The 27379-nt window shown below is 44.3% G+C and overlaps 1 protein-coding gene across 1 annotated transcript; it reads left to right on the top strand.

Moving 5' to 3' along the window:
- Positions 1–27015, top strand: LOC117749426 (cadherin-10-like). Its single transcript, XM_034559953.1, has 12 exons — positions 1–125; positions 7089–7432; positions 14053–14347; positions 16760–16879; positions 18008–18175; positions 18795–18976; positions 19448–19701; positions 20419–20555; positions 20697–20818; positions 21516–21624; positions 23122–23373; positions 25770–27015. The coding sequence occupies exons 2-12, from the start codon at positions 7223–7225 to the stop codon at positions 26258–26260; spliced, it is 2340 nt and encodes a 779-aa protein (XP_034415844.1). The 5' UTR covers positions 1–125; positions 7089–7222; the 3' UTR covers positions 26261–27015.
- The last annotated feature ends 364 nt before the right edge of the window (positions 27016–27379 follow it).

Raw genomic sequence — 27379 nt, 5'->3', positions numbered from 1 at the left:
AGTCTCGGAATGTAAGCACTGCCGTGAGGAGTCAGATTCTCCACCGCTAAGCACTGCTCAGGAGTAGGACCACAGTGCGGTGCACTCAGTGACACCGATGGATGCTAAGCTGTGACACACAAACGGTAAGGGCTTTCTTTTTCTTTTCATGATTAATGTTTAGGGATATATATATATTTTTTTATTTATTTTTGTCTGCCTGAAGACTCCAGAGGATGATCTTCTTCCTGTTTTTTTTCTTTTTTCTTGTTGCACCGTGACAAAGCCAGACTAACGCGGCGGTTGTGGAAAATCTCACGAAAAGAAGCGTCGCAACTTCAAAGAGGTTTTCGATAGCGGCTGAATCGACCTCCAACCGGAGAGCGATTGGATTTGCTGTTCCGACACTCTTGATCTTGAGATTGTTGTCTTCTAGAATGTATTCATGGCGCAAGTGCTCAAAAATGTACAAAATTACTACACGTGGTAGCACAAATGTGGATTCTCTTTTTGACACATTTCAACTTTAAACTCATAAATGATGCCCGATGAAAACAAACCTAAACATTAGTGCTAATAAGTCATCTTAGCATGTGTGCATTCCCTATTTAATTCCATTAAAGATCGTCTGCTGACACCTGTCACACCGTGAATGACACCGCACATGTAACTTTAAGAGCAGTCCTATTGCTTGGGCTCATTCATTTTTTATTTTTTTTTATTTTTAAAGATTAATTTAGTCACTCAATCCAAAGTGCTCCATTCAACGAAGTGGTTCCCGGACTCCGTGCTGTCCATTTTTAATGTGCACATGCATGTACACAATATATATACGAATGTGTGTTAGTAAGTGTGTGTGTGTGTGTGTTTGTGTGAATCTGCTCTTGTGTGTGCACCTGTTCAAGTGACGATGCCAAGCTCTGTGTGTGTGTGTGTGTGCGTGTGTGTGTGTGTGCGTGTGTGTGCGTGTGCCTGTCTGCTGAGATGCACTGAGGGGCGAATCATGCTTGTGATGTGCTCCGGGCAGATTTGATGGAGAGGCGCTGTACCGTTCCTATCTCTGAAAGAAACGCAGTCGAGGTGTTTTATCGCGGTGCCGGAGCAGAGCGGCCGACGGTGCCGCCGTGCACGTACACGTGCACGTACATGTGCACGTACATGTGCATGTCCAAACTTGATCCAGCCCTTCTCCTTCCCCTCTCTCTCTCTCTCTCTCTCTCTCTGGCTCCCTGGAAACCGCTCACGGTAGTTGTCGGGTGTGTGCCGCCGGCATCACAATCACCAGAGTGACATATTCGGGTGTAGCAGCGTGCACCGGGGTCATCCGTGTAACACCATTACTGTTTAGTGCAAATTAGCCACTAACACGCTCCCGGAATTATTGTCAGATATGGAAGTGACCTTTTCAGTGTGTTGAAAATGAAGAGTGGTGGAAATCCATTCTCCCACACGGGGCACAGAGGCTCTCATGAGCCTTCACACAGCTGCTTTTAAAGGATTAGACATGAATACATAACCCAAAGAAACGCCGGGTGGATCCGCGTGGAAGCAGTGAACGAGGAAGAGGAGTGGAGTATTTTCTCTACACAATAAATGGGATTGATACGGACGTTTCAGTGTGTGTTTTTTATTTTTATTAAACTGCAGCATCTTCATATTCTAATAGCATCTTTTTCCAGAGTGTGGTCTGTGCTAAACTGGGAAAGACTTTCCTTGATCTATACCGAGACAGATGTTAAGGCTAATAGGTTATTATTACCTTGTTAAAATGCATACACACGACTAACAGCCATCCCAATGGAACAATGCATTCTTTTTAAATAACAGAGTGGATTTTATGTTCAAATATCACTGTCAACATGTCCTTTTTTTTTTCAAGAAAAGAAGAACAAGTCCCTCCCTTTTTTTAAAGTAGCTTTTCAACAAGGAAGTGTGCACTGTATCCCAAAAATGTGCTTAGAGGATTTTCAAAACAGGAGTGAAGCTCGCCGAGGTTTTGCTAAAGACTGCGGGGCCGGCGGAGGCAGACTCGAGAAGGTCTAGGGCTCCACCAAGTGGAGGTTTGCACGGGTTGCCGGCGTCTCGGCACATCGACGGCCCCTCGTGCCAGATTTACACTCCGTCTGCGCCGCTCCCTCAATAGCAGAAAGCAATCACAGGAGCTCCTCAAACTGCCAATCACAACACACTCGTTCCCGTGAGCACCGCACGGTGAGCGCCGGCCTGGTCCAGATGATCAGGACTCATCATGGCGACCGGGTTGATGACCTTGCAGACCCTCCTTCTGCCCTCTCTCCATCTCTGTCCCCCCCCCCCCCCCCCTCCCGTGTCTGTGTTTACGTATGCTCGTCATAGAATATATAGACACTTGTTGAATTCCTCTAAATGATCAGTGGGGTTTGGATGCCAGTCAATGGGAGTGATATTGGTGCAGTATTTGGTGTTTTGAGATGGTTGATGCAACTCTGCATCTGTGTATGAATGTGTGTGTTGCTTGGTTTTTAGTGGCTTCTACGAGTATGTGTCGTAAACCATGAGGGAATATAGAAAACAATATATTATGACTTGAGTCTACTGACGACGTGCTTCTGGGTTAAAGTGGGATGTGAAGTTAAAACCAGAGAGGTGTGTCATCGCTACTCGGCATCATGAAGCACAGATGGTCAGTTTAGGTGTTTATATTCTCCTGCGTATAGAGGATTATGTATTTAGTATGCAAAAGCTCTTGAAAATACGTTGGCCAACCAGACTTCTGCAGCACATAATCATTGGCCTACTAAAGTCAGAGAAGCCATAAAAGTGCTTAGTTGCACTGCTCGGTTTAATGTCGGTGGGAGAAGCTCGCATGTGAAATTCTTCTTTTTTTGGGATGCACGTGCATACAAATTTATACGGACTAATGTGCAAGGCTGTGCTTTTTTTCCGCGAGGAAGAATATCCTGATGAACAGCTAGTTTATATCTGATCAAAGATATTCTTATTCAGCAAAACAAGAATGTATAATTTTGTGGATTACACAAAAAAAAATAAAAAATGGAGCAGAGCGCTGGAGCTCCTGCCAGAAAATGTCTTAGCCAAGATTAAGAATAACACTTTAAAAGCATATTTAACTGTTTGGTCCCTTCACATATTTGGTGTTAATGCCAAGCCATATAAGCTGCAACTTAATCTAATCATAAACAACTTTTTTAATAAATGTCCACGATTTAATAGGCTGAATGAGTTTAGATAATTCAGCCCGGGTCTATAGGCTCTGGCATTGATTCAGCATGCTCACTCATCCTTTAATGGAGTGTTTGGAAGAATTCTGAAAAGACACACTGGCCCTAATGCTTAATAGGCACACCACATCAAAGATTAATATCCAGAATGCTATTAAAACTCAAGGACAGGCTGGAATGATAATTAGAAAATGCAATCACAAGCATCAGACTAGATTAATTGCGAGGCGGCGTTTCCTGATTTTTTCGGGAACACACTGGCGCCACATTATGGATATGCACGGAGAAAATAACCCAACAAATGTTGCACGTATCAACACTATATTTATATTTTATCTCCCATAACACTGAAGCAGTACTTTGACGAAGTAAAAAATAAATCGTCAGCTCAGGCGTCAAAAGAACAACAATTTTAATTCATATTTACGTTATCTAGTTTAACATGTTTATTATAGATTGTGTATAGGTTATGGAAAAGTTAGGTTGGTTTAACCATGCTGCTGAGACATATAGTATAGTTCTGCATGCTCCACTGTCTCTATAGTCCTAATGGCAATTAAAAAACATCATCCACTCAGTCAAAAAGTATAATGAATACTTGAAAATGTTTGCTGATGAGACGGCTTCAATTGAGTGAAACTGTCTGAGACACGAAGCACGAGCTAAAAAACAAGCAATGTTTTCGGTTGAGATCTCATTAGCTCACTTATTGGATTTTCTAAAGAATTGCATACTTCACTTCCATCAATGGCGCCATAGAACTGATTTCATAGACAGTAACGGGGCCCTTTTGTCCTTGTGAATATTCCACTTGACAACGCGATTGTTATTTAAGAGCTATGAACAAATAGCAGTAAGACGGCGTTCCCTGAGGTGCACGGGGGACGGACTCCGGGGCCCTCGTGCAGGAACCGTAGTATATGGGCCCTTTTTTAGAACGAGAGACGAGATTTACTAGGATTAACTTCCAAAAGACCATGAATTATACATGCCCACCCGCATGACCTATCAGGAAGAGTCCTGGTGGGGGGAGGGGGGGGGGGGGGGGGGGGGCTAAGTGAAGTATCAGAAGAAGACCAAAAACACAAAACACCTGATAGATAGATAACAGTTCTTTTTTTTAGTACATCATAACATACACCCTTTTGGTTCCCAGTAGAACTTTTCATAAAGGTTCCAATTAGACAGTTCTACCTCGAACCCAACACAAAGGGTTATTTCTCAACCAACTGTGAAGGTTCCCACCCAGAACCCATATGATAGCTTCTAGATAACCTTTCTATTGTTTAAGGGTCCCACCCACCCAGAACCCATATGATAGCTTGTAGATAACCTTTCTGTTGTATCATGGTCCCACCCAGAACCCATATGATAGCTTGTAGAGAACCATTCTGGTGTATCATGGTTCCACCCATAACCCATATCATAGCTTGTAGAGAACCTTTCTATTGTTTAAGGGTCCCACCCATAACCCATGTGATAGCTTGTAGAGAACCTTTCTATTGTTTAAGGGTCCCACCCATAACCCATATGATAGCTTGTAGAGAACCTTTCTATTGTATCATGGTTCCACCCATAACCCATTTGATAGCTTGTAGAGAACCTTTCTATTGTTTAAGGGTCCCACCCAGAACCCATATGATAGCTTGTAGAGAACCTTTCTGTTGTATCATGGTCCCACCCAGAACCCATATGATAGCTTGTAGAGAACCTTTCTGTTGTATCATGGTTCCACTCATAACCCATATGATAGCTTCTATAGAACCTTTCTGTTGTATCATGGTTCCACCCATAACCCATATGATAGCTTCTATAGAACCTTTCTGTTGTATCATGGTTCCACCCATAACCCATATGATAGCTTGTAGAGAACCATTCTGGTGTATCATGGTTCCACCCATAACCCATATCATAGCTTGTAGAGAACCTTTCTATTGTTTAAGGGTCCCACCCATAACCCATGTGATAGCTTGTAGAGAACCTTTCTATTGTTTAAGGGTCCCACCCAGAACCCATATGATAGCTTGTAGAGAACCTTTCTATTGTATCATGGTTCCACCCATAACCCATTTGATAGCTTGTAGAGAACCTTTCTATTGTTTAAGGGTCCCACCCAGAACCCATATGATAGCTTGTAGAGAACCTTTCTGTTGTATCATGGTTCCACCCATAACCCATGTGATAGCTTGTAGAGAACCTTTCTATTGTTTAAGGGTCCCACCCAGAACCCATATGATAGCTTGTAGAGAACCTTTCTGTTGTATCATGGTTCCACCCATAACCCATATGATAGCTTGTAGAGAACCTTTCTATTGTTTAAGGGTCCCACCCAGAACCCATATGATAGCTTGTAGAGAACCTTTCTGTTGTATCATGGTCCCACCCAGAACCCATATGATAGCTTGTAGAGAACCTTTCTGTTGTATCATGGTTCCACTCATAACCCATATGATAGCTTCTATAGAACCTTTCTGTTGTATCATGGTTCCACCCATAACCCATATGATAGCTTGTATAGAACCTTTCTGTTGTATCATGGTTCCACCCATAACCCATATGATAGCTTCTAGAGAACCTTTCTATTGTTCAATGGTTCCATCCAGACCTCATATGATAGCTTGTAGAGAACCTTTCTATTGTATCATGGTTCCACACAGAACCCGTTACTGAAAGGTCTATCCAAAACCGTGGCACATTTTTAAGGGCGCTACCAAGAACCCTCACAGGGAGTTATACCAAGAACCCTTTTATATTCCCTTTTACATCCCATACATGCTCCTCCATCTTAACCATGACTAGTTGAATGGGTTATTCTGGGTCCATCCAGCAGACAGTCATTAGGCTTCTAACCAACAAGAATCATGGCTCATAGAACAGTTTTTGAGGGTGTGCATCTTTAAACATTTGTGCTTTCAGCAAACCTTAAAGAAGTCTTCCTTCCAAAAAGGGTTCTTTGTGTGAAACATGGTTCTTAACGTACCCCTTAGTCTTACAAAGAATCTTGGGAAAACTCTTGTTTCAAAAAGGTTAAGAGTCAGCCCTGCAGAAAGTTTCCAATAGTGTATTGGGAGAAATACACGTCTCTGAAAGTAGCCATGAGTAATGTATGCATGGACAAATTCAGAGTTGTAACGTTAGAGAAAATGGGTCAGGGGAATAAAGAAAAAAGATGTACATCTTTAGAAAGACTATTCATCTCCACACGGGGTAGTGGAGGTCGGTCTGTAGCGTAAAGCAGGACATAGAAATAAAACCTCTTGTCAGGGGCATTCTGCTCCGAGAGATGCCGGCGATCTGCTGTTCAAACACGCCGGCTGTGAAGCCCCCGTTTGCGAATCATCGGTAACGCGACTTATAATTAGCGACGTGCCGCTCACTCTATTCGCTGCTCAAATACGAGGAAGCCAGGAGACGCGCCGGGGAGTTGTAGCTGCAGTGAGCACAACTTAATTTGACAAATGCACCGTGGTGATTGCAGTCTTTCGTTGATACATTTACATTGCAGTGTCTTTAATTATTTATTTCGGTCATTAATCACTCCCTGAGAAGTTTGTCTCATGACTCCTGCTGCTTTACTGTTTTTAAAATCTGGGAAGAATAGTTTTACAATGTTGTTCATCACCCGGTGTCTTTAATTTTGCAAATACCAAAAGTTTGATTATTCTTTTTAAGACAAATCCAATCACTGAATTAGCTCCACGACACTCTCTCAGTGCACATTCGCTGATTGCGTAATTATCCGGCTGCCCCGGTGAAGCACATATTGAAAGAGAGAGGTTCCGTGTACATAAGTGTTGCCCTATCGTCCTCCGCACGCCGCACAACCTCAAGCCCATTGTAAAGATGAGACAAGAGTGCTTCTCCACTAATAGTTTCCTCTTTTCACAGGAACCCAAAGGACATCAACGAGAGGAATACAATGTCTGTTCTGTTGACACGGCCTTCCAGTGTTCACCCTATCAGAAGTTCATTACCATAATTCAGAAGTCGTCCAGAAGACATTTCCCAGCTGATTGGATACCATGATAGCCAATCAGGTCGTGCTCCTCCTGATGCTCTCTATCCTGTGGCCCAGCGCTGCCCTACCTTTCACGCCTGGGAATATTGGGAATCTGTTTGGGACGCCGGAGAACGATGGGAGGGTTCTCCAGCGGTCCAAACGTGGATGGATGTGGAATCAATTCTTTCTGCTCGAGGAATACTCAGGAAATGACCATCAATACGTCGGCAAGGTAACGTGCCCGGACGCTTTGTGTGCAGACTAATTATGGGAGGTTTAGCTTGTTGGAGTTGTGTTTGATGTAATTGGCTGAAGACGGATGGGCTGCCAGAAATCTGGCTGTTACAGGAAGTTAACTGGAGCTCTCGGATACACAGCGAGTGCACATAAAATGTTCTGTTTCCCTCCGTTCGGCAGTCCTTTTGTTCTCTTCTGTTCTTCTATCTGTTTTATGCTTTATGTGTTTGCTCAGTGAAAAACAAACTCATCAGAATCAGAATCGTTTGTTGGCCAAGTACGTTGCACAGACAAGGAATTTTGACTGGGTGAAAGGTGCTTCACAATAAACATAGACATAGAATGAATACATATAAATATAAAAACAATAAACAGGAATAATAGATAAATCAATATATCCTGAATCCAAAGCACATTCATTTCTTAAGTGCAGATGTCATTAATGTAAAAAATGTCATTTTTGTCCGTCAAGCATCATAATCAGTCAATAGTACTAAAGGTACATGAGTGATGAACCAATTCAGCTGAAGGTTCCTTCTGGCAAGCCCCATTCAACACACTGGATGTGAAAGACATAAACTCTTTTCTTTACTTTACACCTTAATGAGGTTCATGGGCATCACCGTTACAATACAGAGCAATGGAATAAGTGCCAAGGCTGAACACTCACTTTTAAAAGTGTTTTTGGATTCTGACTAACCATCCAATTTTCTTTATATTTCTGGGGTGACATTTTGGCGACACCTATTTCTTTGGTAGTTTTTGTTAAAAAACACTACCCAATAATTGTTTGCCAGATTCCTCAAATTGGTTACCAATAGCAACCATCAATGTGGAGCCTTGAAGAGAGGGAAACGACTGCTGACACTCTACTACCATCTACTATCAGGATGTTTTAAAGGGCCACACCAGAAACACAAGGAATGAATAATTAAATGAAATGCATCCAGTATAAGTTTGACAAAGACAGGCATTTATCTGATCATTTCAGACACACAGATGTAGTTAAGGTTCAAATGTGAAAATAAATACCAGTTTCAGAGCCATACAAGTCCAACTCACAACATGCAACAAGACTAGAGTCTCAGGTACCCGTGAAGTGGTTCGGGACTACATTTTTAAAACTGCAGCTCTTTGCGAGACATTTTTCTCGTAAAGAAAAGCCCACAAAAGAAGGAGAGTTTTAGGGACAATGCTCCCCCCCCCCCTTCCGCACCCACCCAGATCAGAGAGGTTCTTGTCAGCTCACCCATGCTAGCACTATGAAGACAGGTGTGATGGGGAACGCTACAGTTATCAACCCCGGGGAGGGAAATGAGGTGACTTGTCGACAGCCAATTTTCTCAGAGGAAGCTGGCTTTCATCACACACCTCATTCTCCGGAGTAAACAAGTGTCTTGTGCAAGGTTGAGTAGGGGGATATGACAACTTCTTTTGCACAAACCATCATTCTGACGCGGCGGGGAGAAAGGAACAGCGAAACGTAATGGAATATGGAGAAAAAGGAGGAGGAGGAAGAAAACATATCAATCAGCGAGGCCAATGGAATTCACCTCGTTGTGTGATGTGACGAAGCAGCAAAGCAATTGCTAACTATAAATGGGGCCATCCATTGATATGTCAGCGACTGGCGCAATGTGGCTTTCTTCTCGACTCTTTTGATGCTCTCTGGCACCCAACTTCTGTGGCATGACAGCAATCACATCCACCGGCTCCCTCTGCTCCCCCCCCCCCTTCCCTGTGTCCAATATCATTCACCATTAAACTGTCAAGAGAAACACGAGGCCGTAATAAATTACGGGCGAGCGTCTTTACAGAAGACGCTGCGGCGATCCGTATCACTAATTCAATCAGTTTAACTTCGGCGTTCTCGATATAGAGGCAGACAGTGACGCCGACGGAGTACAGAGAAATAGAAGTTACGGGAGAGATGGATGGGTAGAGAAGAAAAAGTTATTTAGGGGGAGACAGAAAAGTGTTCATCAAGCTGTTCGTCCATCAACAGAAACATTATCGGTGAATCGACAAATGTTCTCTGGGGCCAGCTTCTCATTTGTTGTTTTTTGTTGTTTCTTTTCTCTATATATATATATATATATATATATATATATATATATATATAGGTATAACAGTATACCTTAAGGTTTTACAATTACTTGACCTCTATGGAAACAAGAAAATGTAAAACATTAGCGTGGGCTCTGAGAAACTTGCTAAAAAAAACGAGTGGGCGAATTAATCCATAAAAGTAACCGTTAGTTGCGGCCCCTTTAAAAAAGAAAGAAAAAGCAATCGGATGAATGGACGGAGAGACAACGAGTTGATGCATCGATATCGGAGCGGCAACGATTACTCGATAGATCCATCCACGGAAAAGTAATCTCCCATGTTGACAATTGATTAATAGTTTGGGTCATTTTTTTTAAGAAAAAAGGCCAAACTTCGTCTCGTATTCGCTTCAAGAATATTAAAATATGCCGCCTGCCTTCAGTTGATATCATGATTAATTCAGTGTCTGTGTTAGTGTTGGTGTTGGTTGGAAAGAAAGAAAAAAAAGAAAAGAAAATGATGACAAGAATGTTTTTGAACTAATCACCACAGGCTGTGGAAAACTATTATTTTAGTATTATTTATTACAGACAACCAGATGAGAGAGGCAGAAGAGACGAATAGAAGGCGACGCAGAAACCAAACGCATCAGAGCCTTGATGGCCGTCCTCCTAAAGATACGTCAATGGCCTTTTTTGCAGTGCACTGTGGGAGATCTTGTTTATTTCACAGCCAATCTAAACCTCTCCAATCAACCCACGCACTTGTCACTTGAGGGTTGATTTCTTGATTACCACAATCAAGTCGGATGTAAAGACACGCGCTCCGGTACTTCTCGCCTTCTTGGAAGCCGGTGTGTGACGGCTGGGCGTATAATACATCTCAGCTCATATTGTGTATCAAGGTGCTCAAAAAGCTTTTGAAGCTTCCGCAGTGAGCGAGATGCTGACGGGTACCTCGCAGAATGATGAGAATAGAAAGAAAATAACCGCGTTTGTTAAAAGAAAAGTGGTCTTTCTGAGCACTTACTCAGCAGGTATCGTCAAAACGACGGAAGAAAAAGGAGCGTGCGGTGTACTCCGGCGGCGGCCGTGCACGGATTGGGGCGCCGCGGTGTCAAACTCTCCCTCCCACCCCCTCCGTTAATGAGAGCGAGCTAGCGAGCGCTCGCCGTGTGCAGCTGTCGTGCCCTACTTCTTAAGCTGTGAAGTGCAGAACACTTTTGCAACGCCGAGCAATGCGACCGCACGACTTTTTGGGGGATTTCCGCGGCATTTCGAGTGGCACGTTTGAAGTGAACTAAATCCCATTAAGCTCCCCCCCGCAAAAAACGTATTGTCTCGTCGTCCTCGTGAAAAAAGAAAGAAAATGTGCCGCTGGAAATTAGCTCACTTTGTCGCGTTTTAATGTCTTTTTGCCAAATGAGTGTCTGCGAGGTTTCTTCTGCACGACACGTTTCTGGATTTTTGCAGAACTTGCTCCAACAATTAGCTTCAACTTTCACCTGCGTAACGTACATTGTAGTACAGTGTGTCACTGCTATGCAATTCTTGTCCACGTCTTGAGAGACAGAGGGAGGAAGACTAATTCTGTGCCCGTCCTGCACTCTATTTCGCTATCTCCTCTCTGCAGCAGCGAGCAACGCTGAGCACAGACCTGCACAGAATTGCCAATGAAATTTGCCGCTTTACTGACAAATTCCTCAGTGTTTGTGCAAGGTGCTTTAACTCATCAAGGCTCTCGTTCTGTGCTCCCGTTGTAAGGCCTTGAAAAGGCTGTGATGGTGCTGCGCGGCCTTGAACGGAGAGACCCTAAATCTTTACAAATATAGTGCGGTAGTGCGAACGTTTGATTTTTGTTAACGCTGTGTGAAAAACACTTTGGATGTATTAGATGTGATGGATTTACAACACATGTTGGATTTCCAGAGTTTAGTTTCCCTTCGACATATAGAACTGGTGTATTTCAGTAAGAAAAAAGTCTATTTAGCTCTTTTTTTTTCACCATTTCAAGCCGTTACACTGATTAAATATATAACGGCGCCGCTTGAGTATGGTTAAAAAAATAAATAAATCCTAATCAGGATTATTTGGAGACCAAATTGAGATGACGATGATATAACGAGATCCCTCACTGACTTGGAAACGTCGTGCATTTAGAAGAAGAGCAAATACTGCATCAATCTAGTGCACCAAATTAAGAGGCTGAGGTCCGAACGAAGGTCGGTGCTATCCAAGAAGATCTCCAGTTCCCACTAGGGGATCCTCGTGGACCAAAGGCCCCCCCCCCCCGCCCCCCCTGACCAACTCATTGGACATCATTGGGATAAATTCATCCCCGAGACCCAAATGAGGGAGACACAATAATCCTTTTAATCTCGATTTTCTGGTTTTCATAACCGCTTGGAAGCCAAAACCCGAAATTGGAAATTGGATTAATTGCACAGTCCCTATTCTATCATCTCCATTTCTAAGGCACATCCCCTGATCGAAGCATGAACCTCCATGTTTGCTGGCTTATTTATATGTACAGGACATCTATTGTGGGAGCAGGATTTCTTCCTCCCTCTCCCAAAAACATCCATATTTGCACTACAACTCAGTCAGAAATATACATGCTGTGTATAGAAGCTCTGTTTACCCATACGATTAGGAAGCTGGCGTTATGTTGACATCCAATAATTATAAGTACAGAGGTAAGGGTTTGCATCTCCCTCACGTAGAGTATGAAGTATGTAAAATCCATACCACGAGGTTCTGCAAACACTGTAAAGATTTCCATTATCATTGAGGCGGCGTGGGGGCGCCGGCCCCTTTTGATGGCTCCTCGTTTGTTGTTTTTCTTCGCTGCTCGGGTTCCATTTTATTTGTCCTCAGGATTAATAACAACCCAGATATGTGGTGATAATCAGATGAAACCCACAGAAGAATACGATCAAACGATTTTGGAGGAAAGAAGAAGGCTCTTCCTGTGGCCTGACTCGGTTCTGTTATTGTAATGGTCCAATTACCACGCTGGGAGCAGGGCGGTGCGTTCCACCGGTAGCAGCGCGGCGCGTCGGTAATGACGCGCGTTCCTCCGTTTGCTTTTCGTGAAGCACGCTCCTCCCGCGGCCTCGACGTAGAATTTCAAAGTCGAGGAAAAAGTGACGAGATGTTTGATTTTTTTTAATTCGAAAAATGTGCGCAGCGCAGATATGGAAGCCACTTCCGCTCGCTACAATTAGCGGCATCCATCATAGTCATAGCCTTCACACACACACACACACACACACACACACACACGTTGTAAATCCTCGGATGGGGTGAATTCATATTCACAAACAATGAATAGACCGTCCCAGAGCACAAATACATGTAAGAAAGCTGAGTGATGTTCCTCTTTAACAGACGTCGGATAATAATGGTAATAATAAATATTTTCAAACCCAGTTGTTAATTTGAACTTGACAGCATCTCCTTTTCATATGCATTCCCCAATTTTTTTATTCTTATTTACTGAGAATAGCCGGCAATACATCTCAAGATTCATTTTTTTCCCCCCCATTCAAAAGTTGTAGCTGTTGACATCCGTCTTCCAACTGCGGGAAAGAAATAATGAGTTCCCCCACAGCGTGCAGACATTAATATTAATACCGCGGCTGACGTCCATTCCAGCGTCCCTAACTGCTCGTCATTTAAAATCCGAACCCCCCCCCAGAGATCGTCCTCTAAATAGATCTGCTGACGGATCCGGTGCGGTGACGAGTGCGTCGCCACGACGATCCCGAGCCGCTTCGAGGTGACGGATAGGTCAGAGGTGACTCGGTTGAGCAATCGTTGCCGTCGGTCAGGTTTTTCATTCATTTTTCACACGGTTTTGGAAGATAAATCGAAGACTATTTTTGATCTGAACTAATGGGAGTGTGTCACTCTCGACTCCGAGGCTTCTGGGACGTGGGCAGATCTCGTACATCTAGACTCTGGCCGAACGGTGTGTTCAATGTCTTCATTCCCGAGGACGTGTGTGTAGTACTGTTCATGTTCTGCGTGTTCTGCACGGGGGGGGGGGGGGTGTAGAGCACAAACTTTAGTGTCGTTTTTAAGTGCCGAGACAGCCGGAACGCTGAAAGGAGAAAAAATAGATGAATAAATAGATAAACCGGCCAAACTAAAGAGCTGTGTGGGGATTACCTGGAACTGATGCATGCAACATATAATAGTTTTCAATTAAAAATAAAAGAGAGAACAGGAGAGAAGTGGCAACTGGGGCATAAAGGCTAATTTGGAGAAATGCAGAGAAAGCACATTTCCCCCAGTGGTTTATTTTTTTATTTAATTTAATTTAATTTTATGTATGCACGTTCACATTTTAGACCACACACACACACAAAAAAAACTAAACAGCACAAAGTATTTTTTTGCAAAGAGGCTTGATTTTTTATTTTTTTTGCTCCAACGAAAGGTGGTTATTACGTGCAGAGGCGTTCAAGGGCAATATTCAGGATAACTATTATGATTTTAATTTCACACAGCTGTGCGATGTTGCCGTTGGTTACAGTTGGTTCTCTTGTGTTTTTCTTTCCAGCTGCACTCCAACATGGACAGAGGCGAAGGCAACGTGAAGTACGTCCTGACCGGCGACGGGGCGGGCAGCCTCTTCCTGATCGACGAGAAGTCCGGCGACATCCACGCCACCAAGCGGCTGGACCGGGAGGAGAAGGCCATGTACACGCTCAACGCCAAGGTGCTGGACCGGAGGACCAACCTGGAGCTGGAGCCCGACACCGAATTCAACATCAAGATTCACGACATCAACGACAACGAGCCAAAGTTCGCCAAGGAAATCTACTTCGCCAGCGTCCCCGAAATGTCTGAAGTTGGTGAGTTATGGTCGCCGTTACTTTAGAGATCTGAACGGCTGACTGGTCTGTTAGCGGGGCAAAATATGAAAACTTTAAGAAGCCTATGAAGTCAATAATAATTGGTCTATTAATTCAAAAGCATATATATATATATGTATATATATAATTAATAATATGCTGGAAGGCAATTAAGGAAAACCAAAACACTGAACAATGGCGTCCATCAGTCAGATTCACTCCTTCAAGGTCATTTGCTCTTTTTTGTGATTATTGATTGGGGCTCATCGGGCATTCATAACAAGCAATGCCACGTGCATATTTTAATATTGAAAGTTTTAGATTGTCAGTCTCAGTCTTTGCAATTAAGGATTTGCTTCACCGCGCTCCGCTTCGTTCCATTCGAGTCACATAAACAAAACCAATCGGCATGAATACAAACAAAAGCTCCTGGAAAATAATGCGCGCGGCCTGAAATCAATCCTCAATTACGCAACCCATAAAAATGAACACGCAGGAGCGATCGGGGGGTATATCACAAAAGCCAATTGTCTATACGAGACGTGACAACGGGGCCCGTTCACGGCGCTCCGTCCTCGGGTTTCTCAGCTGAACGTATTCTGGGGGTCGCCGCCCTGCTCGGCCATGAAGAACCGAGCAGCCGCCCCCCCCTTCTTTTTTTTACGCCACCAGTGCCACCGCTACTAAGTGGGACAGATGTTCAAGGGCTCATTAGTATGCGCGGAGACGGGCAGGGACCCAAACAGGACGCGGCGGAGGTCCCCTGAATGCCAAGGGCGGCAGTTTGCAACGTGGCGTTATTGAAACGCTCGGCTGGATCAGGCAGGACTTGACGGGGGAGTGACTCAATGAGAAACTGAGCTATATATATATATATATACACACACTTGGGCTTGGATATGTGCCAAAAAATGTATATATATGTATATATATATAAAATTAATATATATATAAATACATTTCATATTTTTTTATGAATTTTATAAATATATATATATTTTTTTAAATATAAAATTAATATATATATATATATACACATTTCATATTTTTTTTAAATTTTTTATACTGTATATATATATAACTTTTTTTGAAAAAATATAAAATTAATATATATATACATTACAAAAATATAAAATTAATATATATATACTTTTTATATATTCTTTTAAATTTTATATATATATTACTTTTTTTGAAAATATATAAAATTAATATATATATGCATATATATACAAAAATATAAAATTAATATATATATACAAAAATATAAAATTAATATATATATATATATATATATTCATTTGATATTTTGTATTCATTTAGCACACAAGTGGCACATATCCAAGCCCGAGTGCGAGGCCCGGGTGGTTGGGGTTCTCGTGGTTCTGTGAGTGATGCTAAGTTTCATATTACCGTGTAAAGGCCGCGTCCCTGAGCACGGCGATTATATTCCTGCTCCTCAGGAGAAGCTTGTCACTGTGTATTTAATGCCGCCACGCCTCTGACTGACAACAGAGGTCACGGAGAGAAAAGCATCAGTCATACGAAAGCAGCAATGATTGCATGCAAAGTTAGTTTTTTATTATTTTTATATATGCTTTGAACAGGATTCTGCAAAGAGAGATAATGCAGCTTCCAAGTAGGATTCTTAATTATAACATTTACTGTAAAATAAAAAGTACAGAGCGCTGGTGACGCATTTAGAAATGTTTAGCTTTAAGCCAAACATGCAAAACACGTGTTGTGGTTTTCAACTCAAGGGATCACACAACTCACACTTGGGATCTGACAAGATGTTTCCATTAGTAGATTTAATTATGCATCATAAGCGGCTTAGAGGTAGTGACAGGAAGTTAGCCAGCCCGTAAAGCCCTCTCTAATATACATTATGTTGCTGTGAAAGCAACTAATTCACGTACATTTAAACACATCATAATAATGTTAGGATTGTCCTTAATAGAGCCTGAACGCATCGTAGTGTAACTCGATGCACATTAGCTCTCGAGCTGCCACGTCGTATATTAAAGAGAGAGAGAGAGAGAGAGACCTTCAATGCCAGTCCATGCCGTTCAGACATTTCAGAGATTAACTTTCATTGAGGTGACGTGTAGACCCTCCTACAAGCTTATCACCACTTATTTATTTATTCACTTGTTGTGTCTTTAAAAAGGGAAGTCACCGTCTAACTTAATTAGATTTTAAAGCCCCGTTATTTAACGTGGAATTAAAGATTAGTGGGTTGAACTTATTGCTTTGCTCAAAAGGTTTTACAGCAAAGTCTCTCAGGATGAACACAAAGTACATAAAACACACGTCGAGTCAGTCACTCGATCGTGTGTGTGTGTGTGTGTGTGTGTGTGTGTGTGTGTCCTTCGGCATTAAAGCTTGACTCGTGCATGTTCTCTTTTGCAGGTACATCCGTCGCCACGGTAACCGCCAACGACGCCGACGATGAAACGTACGGGAACAGCGCCAAGCTCGTGTACAGTATCCTTCAGGGACAACCGTACTTCTCTGTGGATTCTGAAAACGGTAAGCCGGCGGGGAAGAGGGGGAGGGGGGGGGGGGTTAATATCTGAGTGAATTCCCCTTTAGGAACACATCCATGATGTTATTCGTTTCAGCTGTCGTGTTAAATTCTGTCAAATTGTGTAATAATTGTAGTAAAAGTCCACAAGGAACTAGTTCCAAACTACTAAATCAAGTTAAACCAGAGCCACCGGCGGATGCCTCCCATCAGAAAGCCTTAAATCACCTAAACAAGGAAGTCAACGGCAGCAAACGATCCCTCCTAATGTTGAAATGACGAGTGATTACACGCATTGACTTGCAAATTGGTCTTTAAGGTGAGTCCTTTGTTTAGAAATGGTACCGATTCATGGATATGTATCTATTTATTTAATTATGTGTCACGAGATGCCCCAAAGTCTACAAACTGGACATTTAGGCCCTTATTTACATTCACTATGTATAAAACACGTCTTAAATGAGTTTAAAGAAATGTCAGACATTGAGTGTTTACTCGCTCTCCTACCGAGAGGCGGGCGACCGAGTCCCTTTCATCTCTTGGCCTAACAAAGGGAAACATGGAGCCAAAGGTCAAAGGTCCATCCCAGTCTTAAATACACGTTGCGTGTGTTGATTCAACATCAACGCGAGAGAAGGAGCCACGGTGTCCAAAGCAGAGACTCAGCTGGCCTCCATTTACATGCAGGACCGCAGAAGTGGCCTTTGACCCCGAAGGCCTTTGTAGTTCTGACATCACGAGTCCTGCGTGTGCTGAGGTTCGATGCTCTGAGCTGTGCAGTGCACGTCGAGCCAGAACCGCCTCCTGCGACTTGAATCCTGCACATGAATGCAGCACTTCTGACAGGAGGGACGGTGTTGCCAGGGAACAGAATATCCAGGCAGCGATTACATTTCCCCTTTAAAAAGTAATTGGCTAAACCAAATTAGTGGTATATAGATGCAATTTCCTAGGAGACGTGGTTGAGCATGGGGGATGAAATTGATCTTAATCTTATCTCATTTTTCAGTAAGGCAGAAGATACACTTTTTTTTTTCCAAAATGAAGTTTTTCCAGAAAATTGGCAAACGAGGTGGGAATAATGTTGATGTTGGCTGAACCCCCCTCCCCCCCCCCCCCCCCCCCTCCTTCAGGCACCATCAAGACCGCCCTGCCCGGCATGGACAGAGAAGTCAAGGAAAACTACCAGGTGGTGATCCAGGCCAAAGACATGGCCGGACAGATGGGGGGGCTCTCAGGGACCACGACGGTCAGCATCACCCTCTCCGACGTCAACGACAGCCCGCCGCGCTTCGCCAACCGTAAGAGTCCATCGACGCTGTAACGCTCGAACACAAGCTTGTTTCAAATAATAACGTAATATATGCGGAGCAACGGCCTATAGCAGACGTTCTTAAATATCGACACATAACAAGAGTAATATATTTTTGGTTTCACGCGGGAAAAGGACGCAGGTCACCGTGGTGAAGGTTCCCGTGTTTGTTTCACCGCCGCCTCCTTGGACTTTCTCTTGCTCGTTGAAACGTAACGTTCAATGACGGCCGGACTCGAGATGCAACGTGACTTCCTCTTTTGCTCCGCTCGCTCCGAACAGAAAAAAACCCGCAGAAACGTTGAGATTCCATGTATTATTTGGGCGATTATGAGTACCAGCTTTAACCGGCATTTTGTTATTATAACACCTTCTGGCACATGAAGAAAAAGAGCCAAGCGTTGTGCGCCAATGGCGTCACAGAGCTAGATCCAACTTGCATCGCATTATTAATAAGCATTATGGCAATGCGTTTAAGAAAATAGAGTTTGGCAAACACATTTTGTTCCACTCGTGGTTAAATCAAACTGGTTCGAAACATGGCGACGCTAACCCGACCCTACGAGCCCGTGATGACTTTGGTTTTTTTTCGTGCACCCCTCACGTAGATTCCTTCCGCGTGACCGCCGTGGAGTCCACGGAGATCGGAGGCGCCGTTGGACGCATCAAGGCCGACGATCCGGACGTCGGGCGCAACGCAGAGATGGAGTACAGTATCGTCGGGGGTCACGACACGTTCGACATCATCACCGACCAAACCACCCAGGAGGGAGTTATCATCATCAAAAAGGTCATTTCTCTCTGTTCCTTAGCTCCACAGAAAAGCCTTTAAATAACCCCGCCTTCCTTCACCTTCAGGGGTTCCCCTTCACGCTGGAGTAGATGTCCCGTCTCTTCTCAATATATACGTTTTCACTTCAATGGAAAGACAGAACAGCACCGTTTCAGATAACAAAAAAAAAAAAGCCCTGTGATAACATTTATTCGTGTGAGAACGACATGTGACGGAATATAATTTTTGAACTGCGGTGTAAAATCAGATACGCTAAGCCTGTGAAATGAATAATATAAAGCGTTCTTTTGCTAGAAGACTCCTTTTAGATTCCTCCCGAGATCTGCGAGATATTCCTCACACGGATTTTGTAACTCAGAATCCAGAGAGTGCGCGAATAAGATAAAGGCAGACAAAATAGAACGTAATGAATTGCCTATAAAAAAAAAAACCTCCACTGCTTGACTTCTGATTCTCTTTCATCTCCAGGCGCTGGATTACGAAACTAAGAGGGACTTCGAGTTCAGAGTGGAGGTGAAAAACACCTACTTGGACTCCAGGTTCATCCACGGCCTGAAATTCAAAGACTACGCCACGGTCAAGGTGACCGTGGAGGACGTGGACGAGCCCCCGGGCTTCACCAGGAACCCGTACATCATCGAGGTGCACGAGGACACGGCCGCCGGCAGCTTCGTCGGCGTGGTGTCGGCCCGCGACCCGGACGCCGACAACAAGCCGGTCAAGTATGTTGTTGTTTGTTGTCATTCTCCTCGTGGAAATGGACGTTTTTCTCGCCTATTTAGTCGACTTAGAGAATGAATCAGTGACCTGTTAAGTAAAGATTCCCCCCCCCCACCAAACAGATGCCGTAATGCCTTAATGTGATTGTTCTAAAACTCATTGTCCCAGCTTTAATTATACTGGTATAAAATCAATAAGACAATAAGCAACCCGTGGTGGAAATACAAAGTCTCCTCTTATCAGTCTTTTTAGCAGGGATATGAAAATGTGCCCACTCGGCTATATCTAATCCATCAGCCTAACCACTTGTCAGTGTGTGTGGGGGGGTGGGGGGGCATATTATTCATGGTTCCCTCCTGGTTATTTCCCCGTGGAAGATGGCGCAGGTCCTGTGAAGTGAACACAGACGCTGTTTATTTCCCTACAATTACGTAAACCCGCCGTGGCACAAAGTCAAAGTGAAAGAGCCTAATTCGCCGCATCGATTCACGCCGCACATATGGCGCCCGCCCGCCTCTCCGGGGGGGGGGACGCGTCGTCTTCTGAGGGCCGGCGAGCGGCGTCACTGCAGCAAAGAGGAGCTTCGGGGTGTTTTTTCTTTGTGAAGACAGATCCGTGCAAACGGAATAGATCTTTATTGTATGAGCAAGATTACACGTATGCAAATATAGGGATTATATTTGGTATTAAACGGCGGTGGTGTGTTTTCTTTCTTCCAGGTACTCCATCGATCGGCACACGGATCTGGAGAGGCTGTTCAACATTGACTCTGTAAACGGCACCATCACCACGCTGAAGGCCCTGGACAGGGAGATGTCCAAATGGCACAACATCTCTGTGGTGGCCACGGAAATAAGTAATTAAAATGTCTAAAGCACACGTCTGTATTTTTACAATCCTAATTCTGTTGTGGGTGCTTTTAAATAAAAAAAATGTTTTATTCAGATTCTTCAAAAACAGGCTTTGTTGTTTTTGTTTTTTTTATTCTTATTTTTAGATAACCCGCGGCAGACGACTCGAGTGCCGGTGTTCATCAAGGTGTTGGACGTCAACGACAACGCGCCCGAGTTCGCCATGACCTACGACACCTTCGTCTGCGAGAACGTGAAAGCGGGACAGGTGATTTATGAATAAAGAGGGGCGTGACGTCTGCATTGGACCCACGGGGGGTTTTTGGTTCTTCCTCCGGTTTAGGAGTCACAGATGCGAGACAACAGGAAAACAAGCAAAAAAATAAAGAAACTAATTCACGAGATGTGTTTGGCTCCATCCTCGAGGGGTGGGGGGGGGGGGGGGGGGGGGGGGGGGGGAGGGGTCGTGGTCTTGAAGGAGAAGCACTTCTTACACGGGGAGAAGCCGTCTGCAGTCGCGTCGGGCAGAGAGCCAAGCAGAAGTTGGCAGTGACGATCCATCAGTCACTTCCTAACATTTGCAGAGGAAATGTCACACACACACACACACACACACACACACACACACTCCATGAGCTCCGTGATGCTGACGGGGGATCCGATCCGTGTGGGGGGGAACAGCCGTTCACACAAACAGCCGCCGTGTGTGTGTGTGTTTGCGGTTCGAGAGCGTCTGCGAATCTTTTAATTATCCAAAGCACTCCTCGCTAATTGCAGATTTATCTACAATGTATCTTGATTGGCTCCGGTTTACTCTCAAGTCTTGTTTTTGTTTTTTTGTTGTTGTTTTTTTTGTTGTTTTTTACAATTGTGAGCGTGCGAATAGAAAAAAAGTGTGTTTTAAAGTGTTCGGATGTGATTCCTCATTTACGAGCCTCCCGTGTGTTTTCCCGTCCGCTCCGCAGCTGATTCAGACCATCAGCGCCGTGGACACGGACGAACCCCTCGTCGGACACAAGTTTGTCTTCAGCATCAGTGCCACCAATCCAAACTTCACCGTCGTTGACAGGGAAGGTGAGGACAAAACATGTAAACGCTTCTGTTTATGTCACGTTGAGAAAAGATTTCGGTTGACATGGCGAACAGGGGACGTGGGGTTTGATGAGTGAGGACCCTAACTATTATATTACATATATGTATTGCCTCCACACGGCTCTCAACATGGCGACGATGCACTAAGGCAGGGGTCGGCAACCCCTCTTTGACACGTATATATATATATATTTATTCATGTTTTTCCCAGTGGACACTCATTCAAAGGGAACACCTCTCATCTTTGAGTTTGAGGTATTACTGTGTCACTGAAAATGACATCCTATGACGTCTTTCCCTGCAGGTCATCAAGATATGCAGAGCCCCGCCCTCGTTAAGCTGTCAATGGATAAATAAATAAAAAGAAAAGTCACAGAGAAAAAAATAGAGAGTTTAATTCTGCGTGGACATATTCTTTTGCTTTCACTGCCAACGATGCCGGCTTACCTGTATGCTTGATGTGTGACAGGAATGATCAAACATGTAATGTTGAAAGGCTCTGGAGCACATTTGATGAACAGCATCGAGCTGCAGGAACGAGCGAAGAGCAGCGATTTCTCACCTGCTGCAAAATAAAAACAATTAGCAAAATAAATCTACTTTTCATGAAGCCTCCAAACTCGACTCCTGCTGCTGGTTCTGAGGCAGCTCGTGAGATATTAAAGAGTCCGTTAGTGAAAACGTGTCCGTCCTCGGGAGCGCTTCAGAACTCCTCCGTCCTCGAGTCTAAAGTGACGACGCGCAGTGTAAACGTAGCAGAAGATATGCGTTTTTAAATGGTTACGTAGTAGTGTTGTCTATTTATTTCATTCAAATAATAAGTTATTGCATTCAAACCATCCTTAGTTATTAATGACTGGAGGGGACGGGTATCGAACCTGCTACCTTCTGGTTACAGGACAAACAGGACGACCACTCTACTACTCTATATCAAATAGCTTTTGTGGCTCCGGACACATTTTATTTGGTGGAAAATAGTGCTAAATGGCTCTTTGGATAGGAAAGAGGACCAGGCGGCTATCCAACAACAACAAAACAAACTATTTTCAACACACACACTCGTTCTGAGCTCAGGTAGACTTCACACTGACAGACAGTTGCTATATTTCAAAAGAAAGAAAATACATTGATTGTAGCATAATGGTCACAGGGAGAGAGAGAGAGAGAGAGAGAGAGACATCCAGAGAGCTGGCTCAGAAGTGATGGGAAAAAAAGCTTCAAATGCTGTATCTGTGTGTTCGCTCTCTATTTAGCATAACTGCTAAAGTCATAGTGTTAGAATCAAATCACGGTAAATATTAACTGAATACTCCTCAACTACTGGAATGTGTTTCACTAGAAAAAGGAAAAAGACCGTTGTGGACGGTCGGACAAATAAAGACGCCCCCAAAAAAAGGCCTTCATATGTATGTATCATGCAAAGAAAATAAATAAAAATAAAGATTGCACTTCCTCCCTCTCTCCTCGTCACCGACGCAGATAACACCGCCAACATCCTGACGCGGCGGGGCGGCTTCAGCCGGCGCGAGATGAGCCTGTACTTCCTGCCCGTGGTGATCTCGGACAACGACTACCCCATTCAGAGCAGCACCAGCACGCTCGTCGTGCGCGTGTGCGCCTGCGACAGCCGCGGCAACATGCAGACCTGCAACCCGGAGGTGCTGCCCTTCTCGGACGGCCTCACCACCGGAGCCCTGGTGGCCATCCTGCTCTGTGTCGTCATCCTCCTCAGTAAGTGTGTGTGTGTGTGTGTGTGTGTGTGTGTGTGTGTGTGTCTTGCGATGTTGTTTCTTTTGGCAACAAACTCAATTCATGACAATTTCATTTATATTTCATACAGGAACCAAAAATCACAAATATTTGTATTCTTTACAACACGGATATTTTCAATCCGATGCAAAAGAAGGCGAAAATGCATCCGGCCGCTAAACATCATGTCTGGTGTTTGCCAGACATGATGTTGCTATCAGCGGATCCGCAATGCATTCTTTGCGAATTGGGCCCATTTCGGGGTGACTTGATTGGAGGATCACTGTTCAGGGGGCGGGCTTTAGGTCCATCCTATCAGCTCCAAAGACGTCGCCACTTTCACATCAACAAGCAGACATGTACCTGACGTTAATCTCACATTAATGTCAGCGGCGTGTCAACACGAGGGAAGCAAATATCCGTCAAAAATCCGCATGGAGCCGTACTGACACCAGAGGGGTCGTCGTGACCTTGACAGCGTACGCCGTTTGTTTTTTTTTTTTTTTTTTCTTCTTCTATGTTGGTGTTTCTGTGGTCGACGGCATCGACATGACACACGGGACTCTCATATGATCCACGCTGCAGCCGATTCCAGGTGCTACAGTCGATAGCGCCGCGCAGAGCGAGTTGCTTTGCTCGAGCACATGCAGCTGAGTGCCCACATGGAGCGGGTGGGGGGGGGGGCTCCAACAGCTTCTATCATTACACACAGGACATCGATTGAAAGCTTTTCCCAACTCAACTGCGATCAATACAATGTTACTGAAAATATGCATTTCTGCCATCGGCCCCCACTCTGGCTGGCACCGGCTTCGAATCCTCCAAAGCATCACAATACTCACGGTGACGTTCAATACTCACGACGGGTTGACGCCGTGTGAATATGAGAATATAGAGAATAGTTTGCCTTCTAAAAAAAAGTCTTAAATCGTGGTGAAAGTGAAACTGGATCTACTTGTTCTTGGAGCCTGGGAACCGCCCCCTCACAGCCGACGAGTCGAATCATACGCAGACGACCTCTAAGCTTTTTACAGAGAAATGAAGATAAAAAAAAAATGTATCCTGAACTCATTGGTTTGAATATGAATACTGATGACAAGGAAAAAGCCAAGTATGTGCACATCTACGCTCCAGTCATTACCACGTTATTTTGTTTTGCATAGCCCAAAAAAATCTGAAAGGTTGCGTGTTGATTCCTGGCATCACTCCAGCCGTCCTCGTGGTCTCCTGCGCTGTGTAATGGCACACCGGGGGGGGGGGGGGGGAAGCAAGAAAAATGCGCATTGCTTATGGTCAAGGGCGTATCAATAAGTAATGGGATTCAGCTTTCCTTCGCTCGGCCGAGCACAGCGCTTGAAGGGGAGCGTTTATGACTGACTCGACTCCATGTGTGCTGTCCTCGAGCCTCGAACCTCACGACCCACTTTTCTCCTGTCAAAAAATCTTTGTTTTTCTTTTGTTTGCCATTTTGATCGGCACCCCGACCCAAAACTAGTGCTACAACAAAAATAAGTAGAAGTTTACCTCCATCTGTCTGTTTTTCTTTTAACCTCAAAATCTGTCATTCTGTGTGGGGCAGATCCTCTCTGACGAAGGTTAAACTCCACGCTCTCTCTCCTCTTGAGCAAAAAAATATCATGACATCTGCTCATTATCTGACATACTTGTTCGTGCATGAACCCCCCCTTCCTGACGGACCCGTCCGTCGCATTCGCCTCCGCTTGACTTCGACGGCCCGGCGCTGAGTTGGAACGGCTCTTGCCGGGTCTGGAAAAAAACGTGGCACCGGTTGGTCACCAATGTCCATAAAGAACCTTTCATAAACAGACACCTCCACCACCGCACATCGAAGGTGTTGTAATTAACACCCAGGTGGGAGGCAAGTAGACAACTTCAGTACCCGCTGGTAGGACGGAGGAGAAAAAAAAGGGAAAGTAAGGAGTAAGCCATAAATGAGATATGGTTTCCTCTTTTTTCTGAAGAATTATGGGTTTATTTAGAAATTGCTAACGCACGGTGCGGTGCCACTCTCCGGAAAAACGTGCTCGCTCTGCAATCTCCCGATTGTCTTTTACCCCTGAAAGAGAATGAAGGAGATGAGATACGAGGCTGAGAGAGAGAGAGAGAAGGGGGGTAAAAAGAAAGAAGGATCATCTAACCGCCGTGCATTTGTGCCGTTCAAGGGGGGGGGAAAAGAAAGAAAAAGCTTTTTCACTGAATCTTTAATAATAGGAGGTGAATGCCTGAGGCAGTGTTGGGGATTTATAGCAAATGTGTCTCCCCTCTGCGCTGCTGCTCCCCTGCGCCCTTTAATGCATGACACATGTTAGGAGGCACACCATCTTACGCCCAGCTTCCTCTCTCTGTTTTGTGCGCAGTGATCGTGGTGCTGTTCGCCGCCCTGAGGAGGCAGAGGAAGAAGGAGCCTCTGATCATCTCCAAAGAGGACGTCAGAGACAACGTCGTCAGCTACAACGACGAAGGGGGCGGCGAGGAGGACACTCAGGCCTTCGACATCGGCACGCTGCGCAACCCGGAGGTGATGGACGCTAACAAGCTGCGGCGGGACATCATTCCCGAAATGCTGTTTCCCTTTCGGAGGACGTCGCCCATAAAGGACAACGCCGACGTCAGAGACTTCATTCACGGGCGGCTCCAGGAGAACGACGCGGACCCCACGGCGCCGCCGTACGACTCCCTGGCCACGTACGCCTACGAGGGCAGCGGGTCGCTGGCGGAGTCCCTCAGCTCGCTGGAGTCGGCCGCCACCGAGGGCGACCACGACTACGATTACCTCGGCAACTGGGGGCCGCAGTTCAAGAAGCTGGCCGAGATGTACATAGGGAAGAGTCCCGACAGGGAGACCTAGACGGAGCATTGTTTTTTTTCAAGCCCATATTTTACGTCTGTTCGCGCGGCTAGCTAGCCAGACGGCCGTTTGTCTCGTTAGCTCGCCGGCTAGTTGACCGTCGGTCCATCTATCTATCTATCCAGCTATCTATCTGTTTATCTGTCTAGTTTGCTAGCTAGCGCGCTAGTTAACTAGTCGTCTATTTGATTCACTCGCATCAATAATCGCTGCGACCCACTCGTGGGGAGCTGAAAACGGAAAATCAAAGACTTGAACCGAGTGGAATTTCTTTCTCATTAATGGGGATGCAGTATAATTCTCAAAAGTTGTACGTTTTTTTGATCATAATCAGTAAAGATGCCTTTGAATTTTAGGTGTGGACAATGTGTTTTGTAATTGACCCGAGAGATAGTAGTCTCGTATGCTATCAGTGTTTATTGGCGCCGGACTGGTTTTGGGGGCGGGGTAGAGAAGGAGTCAAGTGGTTTTTCCAGCCACCTCCATTAAATACTGTAAATGTACAAAGTGTTTTTAATGATGGACATCCTATATACTATTTGCTATCTTTGTTTTCGACAAGCAATGTTCATGTGGGTGGTTGGTGCAGTTTATTTGTCAAACTGTGAATTCATTTCATCATTTAGGTGTAATATGTAATGGAAAGTGTATGTTGTAGGAAAACTGTCATACACTGGCAATTCATGCTGTTCGAATGCTGAGTCACACTGTTTTATATTTATATTTTTATACTTATTTTCTTAATAAAATGATGTAAAAAAAAAAAAAAAAAAAAGCAAGTGCATTGTCTGATTTTGGTTGCTGAGAGGATTGTTGCTCTCGGTCCTTGCAGATTGTTTTTCAAGCCATTTAGAGATTAATAAAAAACTATATTCAGGTCAGTTTACTGCATTTTCAGTTGTTCTCCCTTTAACGTCAGCTAGTATTGTTCCAATTTAAAACAACACTGAAGGATAACATCATCAAAATGTGCCAAAATAAAAGAGTCAAGATTCTCTTATATTCTCTAAAAACTGACTTATATAATAATGATAATCTGCATATTAAAACGCACCGGAAGACAATAACTACGTCTCCAAACTCAGTTAATTAAGTGAATTCCACACAAGTATACCCATT

This window comes from Cyclopterus lumpus, chromosome 20, assembly GCF_009769545.1.
Source record: "Cyclopterus lumpus isolate fCycLum1 chromosome 20, fCycLum1.pri, whole genome shotgun sequence".
Classification (NCBI taxonomy): Eukaryota; Metazoa; Chordata; class Actinopteri; order Perciformes; family Cyclopteridae; genus Cyclopterus; species Cyclopterus lumpus.
The sequence above is the reverse complement of the archived record's forward strand: the minus strand, read 5'-3'. Positions and strand labels throughout refer to the sequence as shown.